At 42.1% G+C, this 18,568-nt stretch overlaps 2 protein-coding genes across 2 annotated transcripts; both read right to left on the reverse strand.

The window, feature by feature from the left end:
* Nucleotides 1-985: 985 nt before the first annotated feature.
* On the reverse strand, nt 986-6,247 carry LOC115584314 (taste receptor type 1 member 1-like). Its single transcript, XM_030421652.1, has 6 exons — nt 6,057-6,247; nt 5,579-5,903; nt 4,312-5,070; nt 3,679-3,897; nt 3,114-3,234; nt 986-2,020 (listed from the first exon to the last, which is right to left on the reverse strand). Exons 1-6 carry the CDS (start codon nt 6,245-6,247, stop codon nt 1,095-1,097), a joined length of 2,541 nt encoding a protein of 846 aa, XP_030277512.1. The 3' UTR covers nt 986-1,094.
* Nucleotides 6,248-11,389: 5,142 nt separating this feature from the next.
* On the reverse strand, nt 11,390-16,608 carry LOC115584315 (taste receptor type 1 member 1-like). Its single transcript, XM_030421654.1, has 6 exons — nt 16,418-16,608; nt 15,940-16,264; nt 14,673-15,431; nt 14,040-14,258; nt 13,474-13,594; nt 11,390-12,377 (listed from the first exon to the last, which is right to left on the reverse strand). The coding sequence occupies exons 1-6, from the start codon at nt 16,606-16,608 to the stop codon at nt 11,452-11,454; spliced, it is 2,541 nt and encodes an 846-aa protein (XP_030277514.1). The 3' UTR covers nt 11,390-11,451.
* Nucleotides 16,609-18,568: the final 1,960 nt, after the last annotated feature.

Below are 18,568 nucleotides of genomic sequence, written 5' to 3' on the forward strand. Positions count from 1 at the left end.
TCATTGATTCGTTATCACAAAGCATAATTAAAGCGTCAGTATTTGTGACAGTTCCTTGTGTGGCTGCCAGGGGGCGCTGTTGATTCTCTACAGCAGCAACACTTTGTTTTGTTGTAGTGGTTGTATCTAGTATAAAGTGGTAGAAATGTCAGATTTAGTCCTGTTGGTGTTAGCTTATGTTGGAATGCAATGAGACAAAAATGAAAAAGGTGCACTAGGTTGTTAGGAGGAAGACATTTTAAGAGAAGAGACCACCACCTTTCTCGTCTAAACAGCACTTTGGAAACCTTATTCCCCTCGAGGAAGGCTTGTTTATATGAAAATATATCAAATAACTGTATCTTTCTGACTTTGTATTATTACCTTATTAATATTGAAAATAGTAACTTTGTGATTGGGATTTTTTCTGCCCCAAAAGTACACAGTGTACCTTTAAATATATATATATATATTTTTTGTTGAAAATACTTTTTGAATGGACCTTTTCCCTAGGCAGACATTTTATCATGTGACAATAGGTGTAAATGATAAAACCCTGATTGTATTGTGCACATGTTTACTTACCCAGTGACCCAGTTTATATTCTTATCCTGGTTTTTCTCTTGATTCAGGATGTGATGTTTTCTTAGAACAAAGGAAACCCGGATCGTCATCGCCGTATAAAGTTATTATTATTATTATATAACATTATCCAGGTTTCTGATCATCTGTGTTTTTTTGTCTTGATTTCTCACCATCTCAGCCACTACGATCTGCGCCAATAAAGACTTATCAAAAGGAAGATCTGTAGTTTACATGCCATGTTTTTCATGCCTCACATGGTCATTTAAATTTCATCATTAATCCGTTGTGATAGCTCCAAGATGAGGTCAAATGAATTCTACAAACATCCAGACTCAGATGAAGTTTATTTAGACGTTTAAAGACTCAAGGATCTAGACTGTTGAAGTGTCCTTGTACACTTTACTACTTACACTCAGCTGTTAGATACATTTAAAAGTCAAGCTGAACCTGTCTTGTTCCTAATATTTCACCTGCTACACCTGCATCATTACACCTCAACTACTTCTCATCAACTGACATAATCACAAGCTTCATTTCTGGCTCATGGTATACATCTGAATGCAATTCTGGAAATGGGCAGTTGTGTTCATTTCCGGCTTCAAGACAATGATATAAATTTTGGGCAGGAAGTAGCCCCAGAAGAAGGCCAGGACACTGAAGAGTATGGCAAACACGTATGCAGCTATGGTGAAGGGGCCCCTGCTGATGAGGTAGAGAGTGAAGAAGCTCATCCAGGAGATCATGTACACCATGAGGCTGAAGGTGATACTCTTGGCCTCGTTGTAGTTGGCTGGCAGGTCTTTGCCCATGTAGCTGAAAGAGAAGCAGAGGATGCTGAGCAGTGCTACATAACCGAGCTCAATAGCTGAACCAGGTGAGAGGGTGTTACTGCACTCCAGCACAATGCTGTCGTGGTAGAAGTCGAGATCCTGGCTGGGCTTGGGAGGGTTGAGGGCCACACGGAACACAGATATAACCAAGAGGGTGGCAGACACAAGGAAAATGGTGATCTCTGGCCCACTCTTCTTGGCCCACTTGTCATAGGCCGGCGGCAGCTTGGACGCAAATCTAAAAATGCAGACGACCTGGAGGGAGCGCACAGTGATGCAGGCCAGGCACACAGTGAAGCTAAACATGAATAGTGGCTGCTTGAGGATGCAGGCCAGAGGCGACGGCTGGCCAAAATGGCACAAAGAGCTCATGGCAGCGGCAGTCAGAGCTGCCAGCATCAGGAGGCAGGTGCGGCCTCCGGCGGACTTGGCCACCGGCGTGTTCAGGTTGAGCAGGAGGATTACTGCAGAGCTGGAGGTCATGAGAAGACAGCTGGCCAGAAAGAAGAGCAGTGCGATGGCGAGGGGGTCGTCCCAGGCGAGCAGCAGGACGGTCCTTTTCAGACACTGAACGCTGCTCGGGGGAGCCCACTCCTCTGACTGACACTGCTGGCATGTAGTGGGATCTGTGGAAGAGGAAGAGTAGAGGAAAAACGAGGAAAACAGGGATGTAAAAGCTGGGCTGGGTTTTTTGTTCAGGTTGATAGAGTTAAAATTTAAAGGGACAGTTCACCTCAAAATCAAAAACACATATTTTCCTCTACCTGTGGCACCATTTTTCCATCTAGATTGTTTTGGTGAGTTGATAAGTTTTGAGATATCAACTACAGAGATGTCTGCCTTCTCTCCATATAACAGAAGAAGGTGGCAGTGAAATGTGCAAAAAAATAACATTTGAAAAACTGGACAGCAATGTCTCCTTCAGGAAGTCATGAACTGTGGATTATCTTCAGTAACCAGATCACTTTGAGTCCCACAAGGTGTGTAGCGTGGCATCTAGTTCCATTATTTTTAAAAGAAGGCTGACACCTCTTCAGCCAATATCTCTAAATCCCTGCAGCTCACACCAAAACAACGAGATGGATACATTTTTAGGGGTGGCTCTGGCTCAGGGGTAGAGCCATCTTCTTGCTATCGATAGGTTGGTAGTTCAGTTCTCCTGGTCTGCATGTCGAGGTGTCCTTTGGCAAGATACTGATTCCCAAATTACTCCTCATGTTCTGGTTGGTACCTTGCAGCCACCGCCATCAGTATATGAATGTATACTGTTAGTCAGTGCTTGGACAAAAGCATCTACTAAATGTAAATAGCACTACAGCTAAAACGAAAGACATTTATTTTAGATTTTTTTGAGTGAACTGTCCCTTTGACATTAGTGAGTGATCAAGGTGAAATGTTTTGGTCCAGAAATGGAAACACACAGCAGCGTGTTCTGGCCATTTGTCACATGATGTTAAGCACAGTGATCCCATTCAAGAAAGCGTTTAACGTCCCTGTGGTGCCTGAATCAGAAAATAGTGTGAGTATGTAGCACCACCTTCTGGTCTACTCCGCACACACCGGCTGGAAAATACTGCTGTGATTGGGGGGGTTTTATGATTTCAACATTTACAGGTTACAGCATATGATTCTCAATCTTTAAAAATTCATTCTCTCTCTGTTTTGGTCTTTGAATATGTTTCTGGTGCTCTAGCTCGTCTCTGTGTGTCCTCATGTTACCGCTCAGATTAAGAAACGTAGCAGCAGGACAGGGCAGGCAGTCGAAGCAGCAAGTGTGTTGGCCTGTCAGCAGCTTCCTGTGTCCACTTGGGCAAGGCGGAGAGCAGATGGACTGTGGCACCTAGACACAAACAGCAGGGTATAAAAGGATATACATAACTTTTACTTTATCAGATAATATCATTGAGATCAAAATCTCCAGACTCAGGAACAGAATTAAGATGAAAAAAACAACAACAACATACTGAGCCATGCAAAACACAATCACATTCACTGTTTCTTTTAAAAAGGCAAAAAATGATGTGTTTAGATTTGTCTGAAGGGATGAGATGGTCGAGCTTTAATGTACTGTACTTCATCCGATGGTATGGTGCAAAGTCTTGGAGAGCTCAATATTTACATGCAGACCTTCAAGAATGACAAATTACAAATCGACAGAATGACCGCACTGGGATTCAATTACAAATACTTCAACAACAATCTATTAAAATAGACATTTTTGGTTGCAATTTAAACTGAATTTAAAAACTACAACCACTCTACTCAAAACTTCAGAGGGTCTTACTTGATTTGACTCTCCTGTGTTGTGCCACTCAATTAGATCGGCATTAATCGTGAGCGAAGTGGGATTCAGGCTGAAGGAGCCCACCTCTCTGACAGACCAGTTCGGCCCCCTCCAAATCCAGCAAACGATGTCATATCCAGTGGGCGGGTCACCGTTCGCATCGAAATACACAGAGGTGTTTTGAAAAGTGAATTGCACCTGCTTGAGCCACGAGAGGAGCTGTGGTGGAGAGGGAGAAAGAACATCAGTGCAGTGACACAGAGAGTGGCTCTGGGGGATGCATCACTATACTTGGCAGGACCAGAGATATCACCTTTTTTATTCTATTGCACCTACATTACCCACAAAGCAGCTAAGCTACCTCGTGACGTCACTGGTGACAATTTATCAGGTCACATGCGGCTTCTTCTGGAGACACAAAAGGCTTTCAGATATTTCTCCCACATATGCTGTGGTACTCACCTTCACCTGTAACCTAACCCTAACATTTCTGGAGTTACCCTTTAATGTAGTGTTTCAGTCAAAGAAACACTTGAGCTGAGAGACACGACGAGAACTTCCTTGACAGAAAACATGGTGACATGACTATTTCTCGAAGTTGCTTGATTCTATTTCAGGATTCCATCTGCTCACCTCCCACGGATACACCCTCCTCCTCTGGCACTCTCCTGAGTCACAGCCGAGTGCCTGGTGCAGGGCATGAGCTAGAGCATACGTCGCCTTATAAACGTTGGCAGAGGAGGTAACATCATGTTTTTCCAGAGGAAATCCCATCCTGGCAAGGTTGTACACGTCTGTGCTCTGTAGACAGTCATTGCCCGAGTTTGTGTTAACATTAGAGACGTTCTGATTCATTGCATCCTCCAACACCTTCGCCTCAAACTCCTGAAAGCCAGATATGTTTGAATATTTGATGGACACTCCAAGCACAGTGCCGATGCTTTGGACCCCAGGTATACTTGATATAAGAGAAGACGCTGACCAGTCCTCCGACCCAATCCATACCTTATCTGTCATCTTCTCCTCAATGACGAATGGGACTAAATAACTGAATTCTACCTTGTTGGAGAAGACCACGATGGTGTTTACTTTGGTCTTCAGCAAATTCTGCACGATGTTCCTCATGGTTTGTTTATTGTCATCTGAGTAAGCTGGGATGATTCCTTGGTAGGCGATGCAGATGCCGGAGTCTGGTGCCTGCGTGGTTAAGCTTTGCATTCCATCCAGGCCATAGGCATTGTCACTGCTTAATACAGCAACCCAGGTCCAGTTGAAATGAACCAGAAGCTTGATCATAGCTGCCACCTGGTTCTTGTCGCTGGGAATTGTGCGGAAAAAGGATGGATAGACGAACTTGTTGCTCAGCTTTTCGTTCGATGATTCATAAGAGATCTAAATGAAAGAAAGAACATGACAAGAATGATTCTATATTGGATTTCATGTAGAACAGGTAATAATTCAAAGGCCATGATGAAAGGAAAAGTTCACCCAAAAATGAGAATTCAGGTGTTATCCACTCACCCTCATGCTGTTGGAAAGTCGAGTGAAGTTTCGTAGTCCACAAATCATTTTGGGAGATTCACAGCAAATCGGCATTGTTGCATTCAAATAAACATCTGGAGGCGCGGGGGACTTACTATGTTAAAAAGCAACCAAAAAGCAGCCCTTATGAAGTGGGTGCAAAAACAATCTTGGTTGCGTTTTTATGTTTTAAAACAAGTCCCCATGTACTTCAACTGTTCAGGAAAATGCTGTAACGCAGTTCTGCTGTGAAGCTCCAGAAACATTTTGAAACATGCAAAACTTCAACTGACTTTCCATCAGCACAAAGGTGAGAAGATAATTACTGAAATTCAGTTCTGGATGTGCTGTTCCTCAAAAAAATTGGACGATACCTTACTTGTGGTATAAGATAGGACCCCAGTAGAACAGCGGGGGTGAGCGTTTTGCTGCTGCTGTCTGGCCCAATCAAAGCCAATCCTCTCTGACTGCTGTCAGTGAAGTTTGAATCTTTGTCTCTCTGTGTCCCAGATGTTAAGGGGCCCCAGTGCTCCAGCAAGTCCACTGCGGCCAGGACAGCAGCAGACTTCGAGCAGCCGTCGTAGATCTGATAACCCAGCTTCACTCCTGGTAAAAGAGACTGTGGCCCGGTGCTGTTGTTGATCTCTTCCACAGCAAATCTCATGGCTTGCATCAGGTGATATCCGTGTTGGTTGGCTTTACCTCTGGAAAAGGGGGCATGTTAAAGAGAAAATTAATCACATCGAAAATTAAAACTCCAGATTGTGAAAAATGTAAGATATTTGGGTTGATGTTATAGACAAACCACCAGTGAAATACACTAAATCAGTGGAGGTTTACTGTCCAACACAACTTACCGATTGCAATTAACCAAAGCAGGCAAACTACTAGCTGATTCAAATTCGTAGTGGAGAGGAAAGAGTCCAGCGAGGACGAAGTCGCCCTGCAGTTGCAACCCCTGACCATTAGAGATGTAGTCCAGTTCCCCATTAGCCAAATGCAGCGTCAGCCAGCCCAAGGACAAGACCACGGCACCAAACACGTCCATGCTTCACCTCCACATTACACAGTGCTGTGGTTTGCAAAAGGGATCAGAGCCTGTTTATCAAAGAGTGGCTTGATAGAGGGAGGGATGAGTGGACCACTTTTGCATCTTTTCCGGGGAGTGTTGCTTGAGTGTATCTTATTCGCATGTCATATTTGTTTATGTGACTGTAGAGTTTCCATCCCATTGAACACTACTGACACTAAATACTGACACTAAATACAGCAACATTACAAACTATTAGGACCGTGTTTGACCAAAGGTCTCTCTTGTAACAGATTCTATTCAGTTCAATTTATTTAGGATGACCCCTTGAGATGCAGCATCTCATTTTCTAGGGGGTCTCTAATTTCAATTAGATTTTTCAAAACATTAGTTACTCTATGGACAAATCAGATGTTTTACAAGCCAACAACATGAAACGGTTAAAACCTTTTACAATCATTTTGACGGCAGCAGACAGGTCCGACTTCTTGTTTAGTTAACATCACATTTTAATTCAAGGGTTTGTTTTTTAAGAAATATAATCCTTTAGAAATACCAGTCAAGTCTTATATGTTAGCATGTATTTAGTTTACTTTTAACGTTTAACGTGGCAACAGGGTTAGAAGATGATTATTGCTCACTTCACTAGCCAGTTGTTTCAATGTTTAAGCTGAACAGTGTAGATATACATGTTAAATAAAACATAATTATATCCATGTTAAATACTTTTCATATTTTGCACAAATTTAATTTTTATTGATTTTTATATGAAGCTTCTAAAACCAGTCGGCAACATAAATAAATGCTTGAATATTTACAGATGTTTAATTATTCTGAACGATCATTAAGGTAGTTTACTTCAGTTCAGTTTTGAGCTACATACTGTCCTTACCTATTTACATTTTCTGCAACTTCAAACTTTCAATTATACTAAACTATATCATTCATACTTTCACTGCACTTTGTCTAACAGCTTTAGTTACTAGTTACTTTGAAGATTCATATAATCAATGTAATATATTCGCTGATCAAACATGATGTATTATCATAGATTATAGATAGATATTATAGATATAGCTACCCAGCATTAAAAGCATAAAGTTGAGACCTTGAATAGGAACCATGAGAGAAGCCAGTGTGCTTCATTATGGAGGACAATTATTAATCAATCGATTAGTTGCGTGATGTCAACATACACATAAAGCTATTCTGTAGAAAGACAGCTGATTTTGAGTCTCATTCTTAGGTCATCAAATAACTCGCTCACGATGTTTCTCCAGCAAAACAACAACCTCAAAGGATTCATAAAGCTAATCAAGCACTCTCTGAACGCACAGTTGCGCGCTCGAGTGGAGATGTACATGAACTGAAAACAAACCTTCAATACACTCAGAATGACGCAGACTGTCAGGCTGGGGGGTTAAAGGGAAGACTGTGGAAAGGGGAAGGTGGACCCAAATGCAGTAACACGAGAGGTAAGGATATGGGGAAACAAAAAGCGAGCTTTATTTTAAAGCTGAAGACAAAAAAAAACAGAAGCAGACAAAACAGGGGCAAGAGGCAAAGTAGCAACCAAAAACAGCAAGGCAAAGTAGCAACTAAAAAGCAAGACAAAGTACAAAGAAAAAGGCAAAGTTCAAATCAAACATGGAAAGCTCAAAACGAAAACGGGACTTGAAGAACATGGCGAAGAACATGGACGTAGACAGGGGCTGACAAGAACAATGACCAGACAAGGAGTGAAGGGAACACAGAGACTAAATACACAGACACTGATGACAAGACGAGGAACAGGTGAGGTGGACCAACAGGTGAGGTAACGAAGGGGAGGAGCACATGAGAACATGAAGGGAACAAAGCAATAGACAGAGGGAGCGAGAGGGAACATAGGAAAATACACAGGAGAACTTAAAGGACACATGAGGGCATGGAAAAACAAAAGACACAAGACAAGATACAAAGACATGGAAATCAAATACAATAACCCACAAGACAACACCAGACAAGAACAACAAACAGATCTACAGACATGACACAGACAAACTAATAATTGCTCAAGTTGTTTAGCCATCAGTTCACTGCACTTCTGCCATGAACGTGACCACAACAACTGCTTCCAAACGAAAAATGTCACCACAACACAATTGGATCCTTATTAGTGGCCTGCTGGGCACTGAGGCCGAGGGCCCTGTAACAGCTTTGTGATGATCTCTGCATGGTGTTTTCAAGCAGGATGCTGTTGCACACAGTTACAAAGAAAATGAATTCCTGCAATTGTTTTCATTTTGTTTTATCACAGAAGTTCAACATCATCTTCAAGCAAAGGCATCGCATTACCATGCTCACTGAGGTCGCGAGTGCATCTTGTCATGGACAGATAAGGGCAGTGACCTGAACCGCTTTATCGGCGTCAGGCTAGCTTTTACCGTGGCCCTGAGTATGTCCCTAGCCAGGCACTAGGCCCAAACTAAACACGCACACTTCGTGCACGCTTCTACCAACCGTGGGTATGTAACAACAGGGGCCTGTAAATTGGTGGGAACGCACAAGGGCTTGTAGGATACGCTATGACCAATGCCAGCAGCTTATCAAAGGGCTGACTTCTGCTATTCAAGGAAACCACAGCTTACAGCTCTGAAGTACAGCGCTCGGGCATTTGCCATTGAAGATAGCTGAAGTCCAGTCAAGTTAACCTGTAACTTAAAATTATAACACCAAGTTTGCCTGGCAGACCACTGACAACTGGAGTGCTGTTACTGAACTTTTGTCCCTGGAAAGATCTATACCACGAGGCCTCCAAAACAACACGTCTCCACTCAGTTCTGCTGGTGTTGTAGCACTCAATTTGCTGCACTTCTACCATGAATAAGAACACCAATGTTAACACCAGGCTCTGCTCAACATAGTTTATACTCAAAGGACATAGACAAACTAACAACCACTCAAGAGAAACTTTACATAAGCCACCAGAAATTAACATGTCTCCAGTCATTCTGCTGGTGTTTGTAGCTCAATTTGCTGCACCTCGATCACGAATGAGACCAAAAGAACCACTTCTAAACCAAAAACTTCACCACCGCACAGTTGCACGTCAGAAACTGAATACGATCCTTATTATTAGTGGCCTGCTAGGCGAATGTTGTATCTACATACATATTTCTTGGCATTCTGCAGAAAACAAAGGAAGAATTTAATTGCTTAATTGAGAACATGTTTCTTTATTATGCATATGACAATCAACACTTTGAATCTTGAAACTTGAATCTTGAATCTTAAATCGTGAAAATGAAATGTGACTCCAGCCAATCTCTAACACCACAGACATTTTGACTTGCCACGATAGGAAAAGCACAGGTCTAATTGATAAGATATATTTGGACTGCAATCCATTGAGGTGAGGTGAGTTTCAGGACCCTGCTGCTGGGCAAGGACCACAGCTTTTACTCTATAACGTTATTAGTCATAGCTGTGTTGTGCCGCTTAGTTAAAATGTTTGTCACGAGAAAGGTTTCTGCATGTGTGGCTGAATTTGCATTCTGGTTGATATGTGAGCCTCATTTTGCTAAACACACCTGTTGTACCAACACACAATTTGTCTGATAGTTAGCTGCTTCCAGGACCCAGACCAATTGTTTTGACAGGAATATTGTGCATTTTGTCAGCTACAGTATTATTAAGGCAAATAAACATGTAAATTTGCAGGTCTGCACAAACAGATTTCTTATAAAGGAGCAAAACTGCACACGGCATTGTGGCTCCATCTCATTGCATATTTTTTGCATACTTTTTCTTTCTGTGACCAGCTGCCACTTGTTGTCAAATCCCTGGAAATATGATCTATCTCTTGTTGACCCAAATATATAAATATCTAATAATTAGAAACTATTTATAAACTATGAACAATACAATTACATATTAAAGCTCACTTACTCAAATCTAATAATCTCAAAGACTGTCTTTTCTCCAACACATAGAACACTTCAGTTGTATTAATTCATTGATTCGTTTTCAGGAAGTAAAATTAAAGCGTCACAATTGTGACAGTTCCTCGTGCGGCTGCCAGGGGGTGATGTTGAATATCTACAACGGCACACTTGTTGTGTTGTACAGGTTGTATATGCCTGACTGGCAGCTTGATATTTTTCTGTCAGTGTGGACGAGATGTCAGATTTAGTCCTGTTGGTGTTAGTTTATGTTGGAATGCAATAACAAAAATAAAAAATGTGAACTAATTTGACATTTTAAGAGAAGAGAAAAATCTTCACCTGATTTTCATGGTTGAACAAACTGAAACGAACTGTCCTCAAAGGACGACACAGTTGAAAAGCATTTGACTTTGACCACCTTAACAGCAATGCCTAAACAGCACTTTGGAAACCTTATTCCACTCGAGGAAGGCTTGTTTATCTGAAAATATATCAGATAACTGTATCTTTCTGACTTTGATTTGTTGCCTTATTAATACTGAAAATAGTAACTTTCTGATTTAGAGTTTTTTTCCAAAAGCTACACAGTGTACCTTTAAATATGGATGTGTTTGATAATTCTGGTGATGGGATGTAACTACAGCCTTGATATTTGTGTTAAAAAATACTTTTTGAATGGACCTTTTCCCAGGCAGACATTTTATCATGTGACAATAGGTGTAAATGATAAAACCCTGATTGTATTGTGCACATGTTTACTTACCCAGTGACCCAGTTTATATTCTCATCCTGGTTTTTCTCTTGATTCAGGATGTGATGTTTTCTTAGAACAAAGGAAACCCGGTTCTTCATCGCCCTATACAGTTATTATTGTTGTTGTATAACATTATCCAGGTTTCTGATCTTCTGTGTTTTTTTGTCTTGATTTCTCACCATCTCAGCCACTACGATCTGCGCCAATAAAGACTTATCAAAAAAAAGATCTGTTGTTTACATGCCATGTTTTTCATGCCTTACATGATCATTTAAATTTCATCTTTAATCCGTTGTGATAGCTCCAAGATGAGGTCAAATGAATTCTACAAACATCCAGACTCATAGATGAAGTTTATTTAGACGTTTAAAGACTCAAGGATCTAGACTGTTGAAGTGTCCTTGTACACTTTACTACTTACACTCAGCTGTTAGATACATTTAAAAGTCAAGCTGAACCTGTCTTGTTCACATTATTTCACCTGCTACACCTGCATCATTACACCTCAAACTACTTCTCATCAACTGACATGATCACAAGCTTCATTTCTGGCTCATGGTATACATCTGAATGCAATTCTGGAAATGGGCAGTTGTGTTCATTTCCGGCTTCAAGACAATGATATAAATTTTGGGCAGGAAGTAGCCCCAGAAGAAGGCCAGGACACTGAAGAGTATGGCAAACACGTATGCAGCTATGGTGAAGGGGCCCCTGCTGATGAGGTAGAGAGTGAAGAAGCTCATCCAGGAGATCATGTACACCATGAGGCTGAAGGTGATACTCTTGGCCTCATTGTAGTTGGCTGGCAGGTCTTTGCCCATGTAGCTGAAAGAGAAGCAGAGGATGCTGAGCAGTGCTACATAACCGAGCTCAATAGCTGAGCCAGGTGAGAGGGTGTTACTGCACTCCAGCACAATGCTGTCGTGGTAGAAGTCGAGATCCTGGCTGGGCTTGGGAGGGTTGAGGGCCACACGGAACACAGATATCACCAAGAGGGTGGCAGACACAAGGAAAATGGTGATCTCTGGCCCACTTTTCTTGGCCCACTTGTCATAGGCTGGGGGCAGCTTGGACGCAAATTTAAAAATGCAGACGACCTGGAGGGAGCGCACAGTGATGCAGGCCAGGCACACAGTGAAGCTAAACATGAATAGTGGCTGCTTGAGGATGCAGGCCAGAGGCGACGGCTGGCCAAAATGGCACAAAGAGCTCATGGCAGCGGCAGTCAGAGCTGCCAGCATCAGGAGGCAGGTGCGGCCTCCGGCGGACTTGGCCACCGGCGTGTTCAGGTTGAGCAGGAGGATTACTGCAGAGCTGGAGGTCATGAGAAGACAGCTGGCCAGAAAGAAGAGCAGGGCGATGGCGAGGGGGTCGTCCCAGGCGAGCAGCAGGACGGACCTTTTCAGACACTGAACGCTGCTCGGGGGAGCCCACTCCTCTGACTGACACTGCTGGCATGTAGTGGGATCTGTGGAAGAGGAAGAGTAGAGGAAAAAAGAGGGAAACAGGGATGTAAAAGCTGGGCTGGGTTTTTTGTTCAGGGTGATAGAGTTAAAATTTAAAGGGACAGTTCACCTCAAAATCAAAAACACATATTTTCCTCTACCTGTGGCACCATTTTTCCATCTAGATTGTTTTGGTGAGTTGATAAGTTTTGAGATATCAACTACAGAGATGTCTGCCTTCTCTCCATATAACAGAAGAAGGTGGCAGTGAAATGTGCCAAAAAATAACATTTGAAAAACTGGACAGCAATGTCTCCTTCAGGAAGTCATGACCTGTGGATTATCTTCAGTAACCAGATCACTTTGAGTCCCACAAGGTGTGTAGCGTGGCATCTAGTTCCATTATTTTTAAAAGAAGGCTGACACCTCTTCAGCCAATATCTCTAAATCCCTGCAGCTCACACCAAAACAACTAGATGGATACATTTTTAGGGGTGGCTGTGGCTCAGGGGTAGAGCCATCTTCTTGCTACTGATAGGTTGGTAGTTCAATTCTCCTGGTCTGCATGTCGAGGTGTCCTTTGGCAAGATACTGATTCCCAAATTACTCCTCATGTTCTGGTTGGTACCTTGCAGCCACCGCCATCAGTATATGAATGTATACTGTTAGTCAGTGCTTGGACAAAAGCATCTACTAAATGTAAATAGCACTACAGCTAAAAGGAAAGACATTTATTTTAGATTTTTTTGAGTGAACTGTCCCTTTGACATTAGTGAGTGATCAAGGTGAAATGTTTTGGTCCAGAAATGGAAACACACAGCAGCGTGTTCTGGCCATTTGTCACATGATGTTAAGCACAGTGATCCCATTCAAGAAAGCGTTTAACGTCCCTGTGGTGCCTGAATCAGAAAATAGTGTGAGTATGTAGCACCACCTTCTGGTCTACTCCGCACACACCGGCTGGAAAATACTGCTGTGATTGGGGGGGGGTTTATGATTTCAACATATTTACAGGTTACAGCATATGATTCTCAATCTTTAAAAATTCATTCTCTCTCTGTTTTGGTCTTTGAATATGTTTCTGGTGCTCTGGCTCGTCTCTGTGTGTCCTCATGTTACCGCTCAGATTAAGAAACGTAGCAGCAGGACAGGGCAGGCAGTCGAAGCAGCAAGTGTGTTGGCCTGTCAGCAGCTTCCTGTGTCCACTTGGGCAAGGCGGAGAGCAGATGGACTGTGGCACCTAGACACAAACAGCAGGGTATAAAAAGGATATACATAACTTTTACTTTATCAGATAATATCATTGAGATCAAAATCTCCAGACTCAGGAACAGAAATAAGATGAAAAAAACAACAACAACATACTGAGCCATGCAAAACACAATCACATTCACTGTTTCTTTTAAAAAGGCAAAAAATGATGTGTTTAGATTTGTTCGAAGGGATGAGATGGTCAAGTTTTAATGTACTGTACTTCATCCGATGGTATGGTGCAAAGTCTTGGAGAGCTCAATATTTACATGCAGACCTTCAAGAATGACAAATTACAAATCGACAAAATGACTGCACTGGGATTCAATTACAAATACTTCAACAACAATCTATTAAAATAGACATTTTTGGTTGCAATTTAAACTGAATTTAAAAACTACAACCACTCTACTCAAAACTTCAGAGGGTCTTACTTGATTTGACTCTCCTGTGTTGTGCCACTCGATTAGATCGGCATTAATCGTGAGCGAAGTGGGATTCGGGCTGAAGGAGCCCACCTCTCTGACAGACCAGTTCGGCCCCCTCCAAATCCAGCAAACGATGTCATATCCAGTGGGCGGGTCACCGTTCGCATCGAAATAGACAGAGGTGTTTTGAAAAGTGAATTGCACCTGCTTGAGCCACGAGAGGAGCTGTGGTGGAGAGGGAGAAGGAACATCAGTGCAGTGACACAGAGAGTGGCTCTGGGGGATGCATCACTATACTTGGCAGGACCAGAGATATCACCTTTTTTATTCTATTGCACCTACATTACCCACAAAGCAGCTAAGCTACCTCGTGACGTCACTGGTGACAATTTATCAGGTCACATGTGGCTTCTTCTGGAGACACAAAAGGCTTTCAGATATTTCTCCCACATATGCTGTGGTACTCACCTTCACCTGTAACCTAACCCTAACATTTCTGGAGTTACCCTTTAATGTAGTGTTTCAGTCAAAGAAACACTTGAGCTGAGAGACACGACGAGAACTTCCTTGACAGAAAACATGGTGACATGACTATTTCTCGAAGTTGCTTGATTCTATTTCAGGATTCCATCTGCTCACCTCCCACGGATACACCCTCCTCCTCTGGCACTCTCCTGAGTCACAGCCGAGTGCCTGGTGCAGGGCATGAGCTAGAGCATACGTCGCCTTATAAACGTTGGCAGAGGAGGTAACATCATGTTTTTCCAGAGGAAATCCCATCCTGGCAAGGTTGTACACGTCTGTGCTCTGTAGACAGTCATTGCCCGAGTTTGTGTTAACATTAGAGACGTCCTGATTCATTGCATCCTCCAACACCTTCGCCTCAAACTCCTGAAAGCCAGATATGTTTGAATATTTGATGGACACTCCAAGCACAGTGCCGATGCTTTGGACCCCAGGTATACTTGATATAAGAGAAGACGCTGACCAGTCCTCCGACCCAATCCATACCTTATCTGTCATCTTCTCCTCAATGACGAATGGGACTAAATAACTGAATTCTACCTTGTTGGAGAAGACCACGATGGTGTTTACTTTGGTCTTCAGCAAATTCTGCACGATGTTCCTCATGGTTTGTTTATTGTCATCTGAGTAAGCTGGGATGATTCCTTGGTAGGCGATGCAGATGCCGGAGTCTGGTGCCTGCGTGGTTAAGCTTTGCATTCCATCCAGGCCATAGGCATTGTCACTGCTTAATACGGCAACCCAGGTCCAGTTGAAATGAACCAGAAGCTGGATCATAGCTGCCACCTGGTTCTTGTCGCTGGGAATTGTGCGGAAAAAGGATGGATAGACGAACTTGTTGCTCAGCTTTTCGTTCGATGATTCATAAGAGATCTAAATGAAAGAAAGAACATGACAAGAATGATTCTATATTGGATTTCATGTAGAACAGGTAATAATTCAAAGGCCATGATGAAAGGAAAAGTTCACCCAAAAATGAGAATTCAGTTGTTATCCACTCACCCTCATGCTGTTGGAAAGTCGAGTGAAGTTTCGTAGTCCACAAATCATTTTGGGAGATTCACAGCAAATCGGCATTGTTGCATTCAAATAAACATCTGGAGGCGCGGGGGACTTACTATGTTAAAAAGCAACCAAAAAGCAGCCCCTATGAAGTGGGTGCAAAAACAATCTTGGTTGCGTTTTTATGTTTTAAAACAAGTCCCCATGTACTTCAACTGTTCAGGATAATGCTGTAACGCAGTTCTGCTGTGAAGCTCCAGAAACATTTTGAAACATGCAAAACTTCAACTGACTTTCCATCAGCACAAAGGTGAGAAGATAATTACTGAAATTCAGTTCTGGATGTGCTGTTCCTCAAAAAAATTGGAAGATACCTTACTTGTGGTATAAGATAGGACCCCAGTAGAACAGCGGGGGTGAGCGTTTTGCTGCTGCTGTCTGGCCCAATCAAAGCCAATCCTCTCTGACTGCTGTCAGTGAAGTTTGAATCTTTGTCTCTCTGTGTCCCAGATGTTAAGGGGCCCCAGTGCTCCAGCAAGTCCACTGCGGCCAGGACAGCAGCAGACTTCGAGCAGCCGTCGTAGATCTGATAACCCAGCTTCACTCCTGGTAAAAGAGACTGTGGCCCTGTGCTGTTGTTGATCTCTTCCACAGCAAATCTCATGGCTTGCATCAGGTGATATCCGTGTTGGTTGGCTTTACCTCTGGAAAAGGGGGCATGTTAAAGAGAAAATCAATCACATCGAAAATTAAAACTCCAGATTGTGAAAAATGTAAGATATTTGGGTTGATGTTATAGACAAACCACCAGTGAAATACACTAAATCAGTGGAGGTTTACTGTCCAACACAACTTACCGATTGCAATTAACCAAAGCAGGCAAACTACTAGTTGATTCAAATTCGTAGTGGAGAGGAAAGAGTCCAGCGAGGACGAAGTCGCCCTGCAGTTGCAACCCCTGACCCTGAGAGATGTAGTCCAGTTCCCCATTAGCCAAATGCAGCGTCAGCCAGCCCAAGGACAAGACCACGGCACCAAACACGTCCATGCTTCACCTCCACATTACACAGTGCTGTGGTTTGCAAAAGGGATCAGAGCCTGTTTATCAAAGAGTGGCTTGATAGAGGGAGGGATGAGTGGACCACTTTTGCATCTTTTCCGGGGAGTGTTGCTTGAGTGTATCTTATTCGCATGTCATATTTGTTTATGTGACTGTAGAGTTTCCATCCCATTTAACACTACTGACACTAAATACTGACACTAAATACAGCAACATTACAAACTATTAGGACCGTGTTTGACTAAAGGTCTCTCTTGTAACAGATTCTATTCAGTTCAATTTATTTAGGATGACCCCTTGAGATGCAGCATCTCATTTTCTAGGGGGTCTCTAATTTCAATTAGATTTTTCAAAACATTAGTTACTCTATGGACAAATCAGATGTTTTACAAGCCAACAACATGAAACGGTTAAAACCTTTTACAATCATTTTGACGGCAGCAGACAGGTCCGACTTCTTGTTTAGTTAACATCACATTTTAATTCAAGGGTTTGTTTTTTAAGAAATATAATCCTTTAGAAATACCAGTCAAGTCTTATATGTTAGCATGTATTTTAGTTTACTTTTAACGTTTAACGTGGCAACAGGGTTAGAAGATGATTATTGCTCACTTCACTAGCCAGTTGTTTCAATGTTTAAGCTGAACAGTGTAGATATACATGTTAAATAAAACATAATTATATCCATGTTAAATACTTTTCATATTTTGCACAAATTTAATTTTTATTGATTTTTATATGAAGCTTCTAAAACCAGTCGGCAACATAAATAAATGCTTGAATATTTACAGATGTTTAATTATTCTGAACGATCATTAAGGTAGTTTACTTCAGTTCAGTTTTGAGCTACATACTGTCCTTACCTATTTACATTTTCTGCAACTTCAAACTTTCAATTATACTAAACTATATCATTCATACTTTCACTGCACTTTGTCTAACAGCTTTAGTTACTAGTTACTTTGAAGATTCATATAATCAATGTAATATATTCGCTGATCAAACATGATGTATTATCATAGATTATAGATAGATATTATAGATATAGCTACCCAGCATTAAAAGCATAAAGTTGAGACCTTGAATAGGAACCATGAGAGAAGCCAGTGTGCTTCATTATGGAGGACAATTATTAATCAATCGATTAGTTGCGTGATGTCAACATACACATAAAGCTATTCTGTAGAAAGACAGCTGATTTTTGAGTCTCATTCTTAGGTCATCAAATAACTCGCTCACGATGTTTCTCCAGCAAAACAACAACCTCAAAGGATTCATAAAGCTAATCAAGCACTCTCTGAACGCACAGTTGCGCGCTCGAGTGGAGATGTACATGAACTGAAAACAAACCTTCAATACACTCAGAATGACGCAGACTGTCAGGCTGGGGGGTTAAAGGGAAGACTGTGGAAAGGGGAAGGTGGACCCAAATGCAGTAACACGAGAGGTAAGGATATGGGGAAACAAAAAGCGAGCTTTATTTTAAAGCTGAAGACAAAAAAAAACAGAAGCAGACAAAACAGGGGCAAGAGGCAAAGTAGCAACCAAAAACAGCAAGGCAAAGTAGCAACTAAAAAGCAAGACAAAGTACAAAGAAAAAGGCAAAGTTCAAATCAAACATGGAAAGCTCAAAACGAAAACAGGACTTGAAGAACATGGCGAAGAACATGGACGTAGACAGGGGCTGACAAGAACAATGACCAGACAAGGAGTGAAGGGAACACAGAGACTAAATACACAGACACTGATGACAAGACGAGGAACAGGTGAGGTGGACCAACAGGTGAGGTAACGAAGGGGAGGAGCACATGAGAACATGAAGGGAACAAAGCAATAGACAGAGGGAGCCAGAGGGAACATAGGAAAATACACAGGAGAACTTAAAGGACACATGAGGGCATGGAAAAACAAAAGACACAAGACAAAATACAAAGACATGGAAATCAAA

This window comes from Sparus aurata, chromosome 7 (genome assembly GCF_900880675.1).
Source record: "Sparus aurata chromosome 7, fSpaAur1.1, whole genome shotgun sequence".
In the NCBI taxonomy this organism is placed as follows: domain Eukaryota; kingdom Metazoa; phylum Chordata; class Actinopteri; order Spariformes; family Sparidae; genus Sparus; species Sparus aurata.

Bases quoted from the DNA above. Each gene is read 5' to 3' on its own strand.
- LOC115584315 (XM_030421654.1), bottom strand. From the start codon at position 16,608: ATGGACGTGTTTGGTGCCGTGGTCTTGTCCTTGGGCTGGCTGACGCTG. The intron at 16,265-16,417 runs GTAAGTTGTGTT...CCCCTTTTCCAG, and splicing joins GCTTTGGTTAATTGCAATCG to AGGTAAAGCCAACCAACACG. The intron at 15,432-15,939 runs GTAAGGTATCTT...TCTTTCATTTAG, and splicing joins GGTCCTATCTTATACCACAA to ATCTCTTATGAATCATCGAA.
- LOC115584314 (XM_030421652.1), bottom strand. From the start codon at position 6,247: ATGGACGTGTTTGGTGCCGTGGTCTTGTCCTTGGGCTGGCTGACGCTG. The intron at 5,071-5,578 runs GTAAGGTATCGT...TCTTTCATTTAG, and splicing joins GGTCCTATCTTATACCACAA to ATCTCTTATGAATCATCGAA. The intron at 3,235-3,678 runs GTAAGACCCTCT...GTTTGTGTCTAG, and splicing joins ACACAGGAGAGTCAAATCAA to GTGCCACAGTCCATCTGCTC.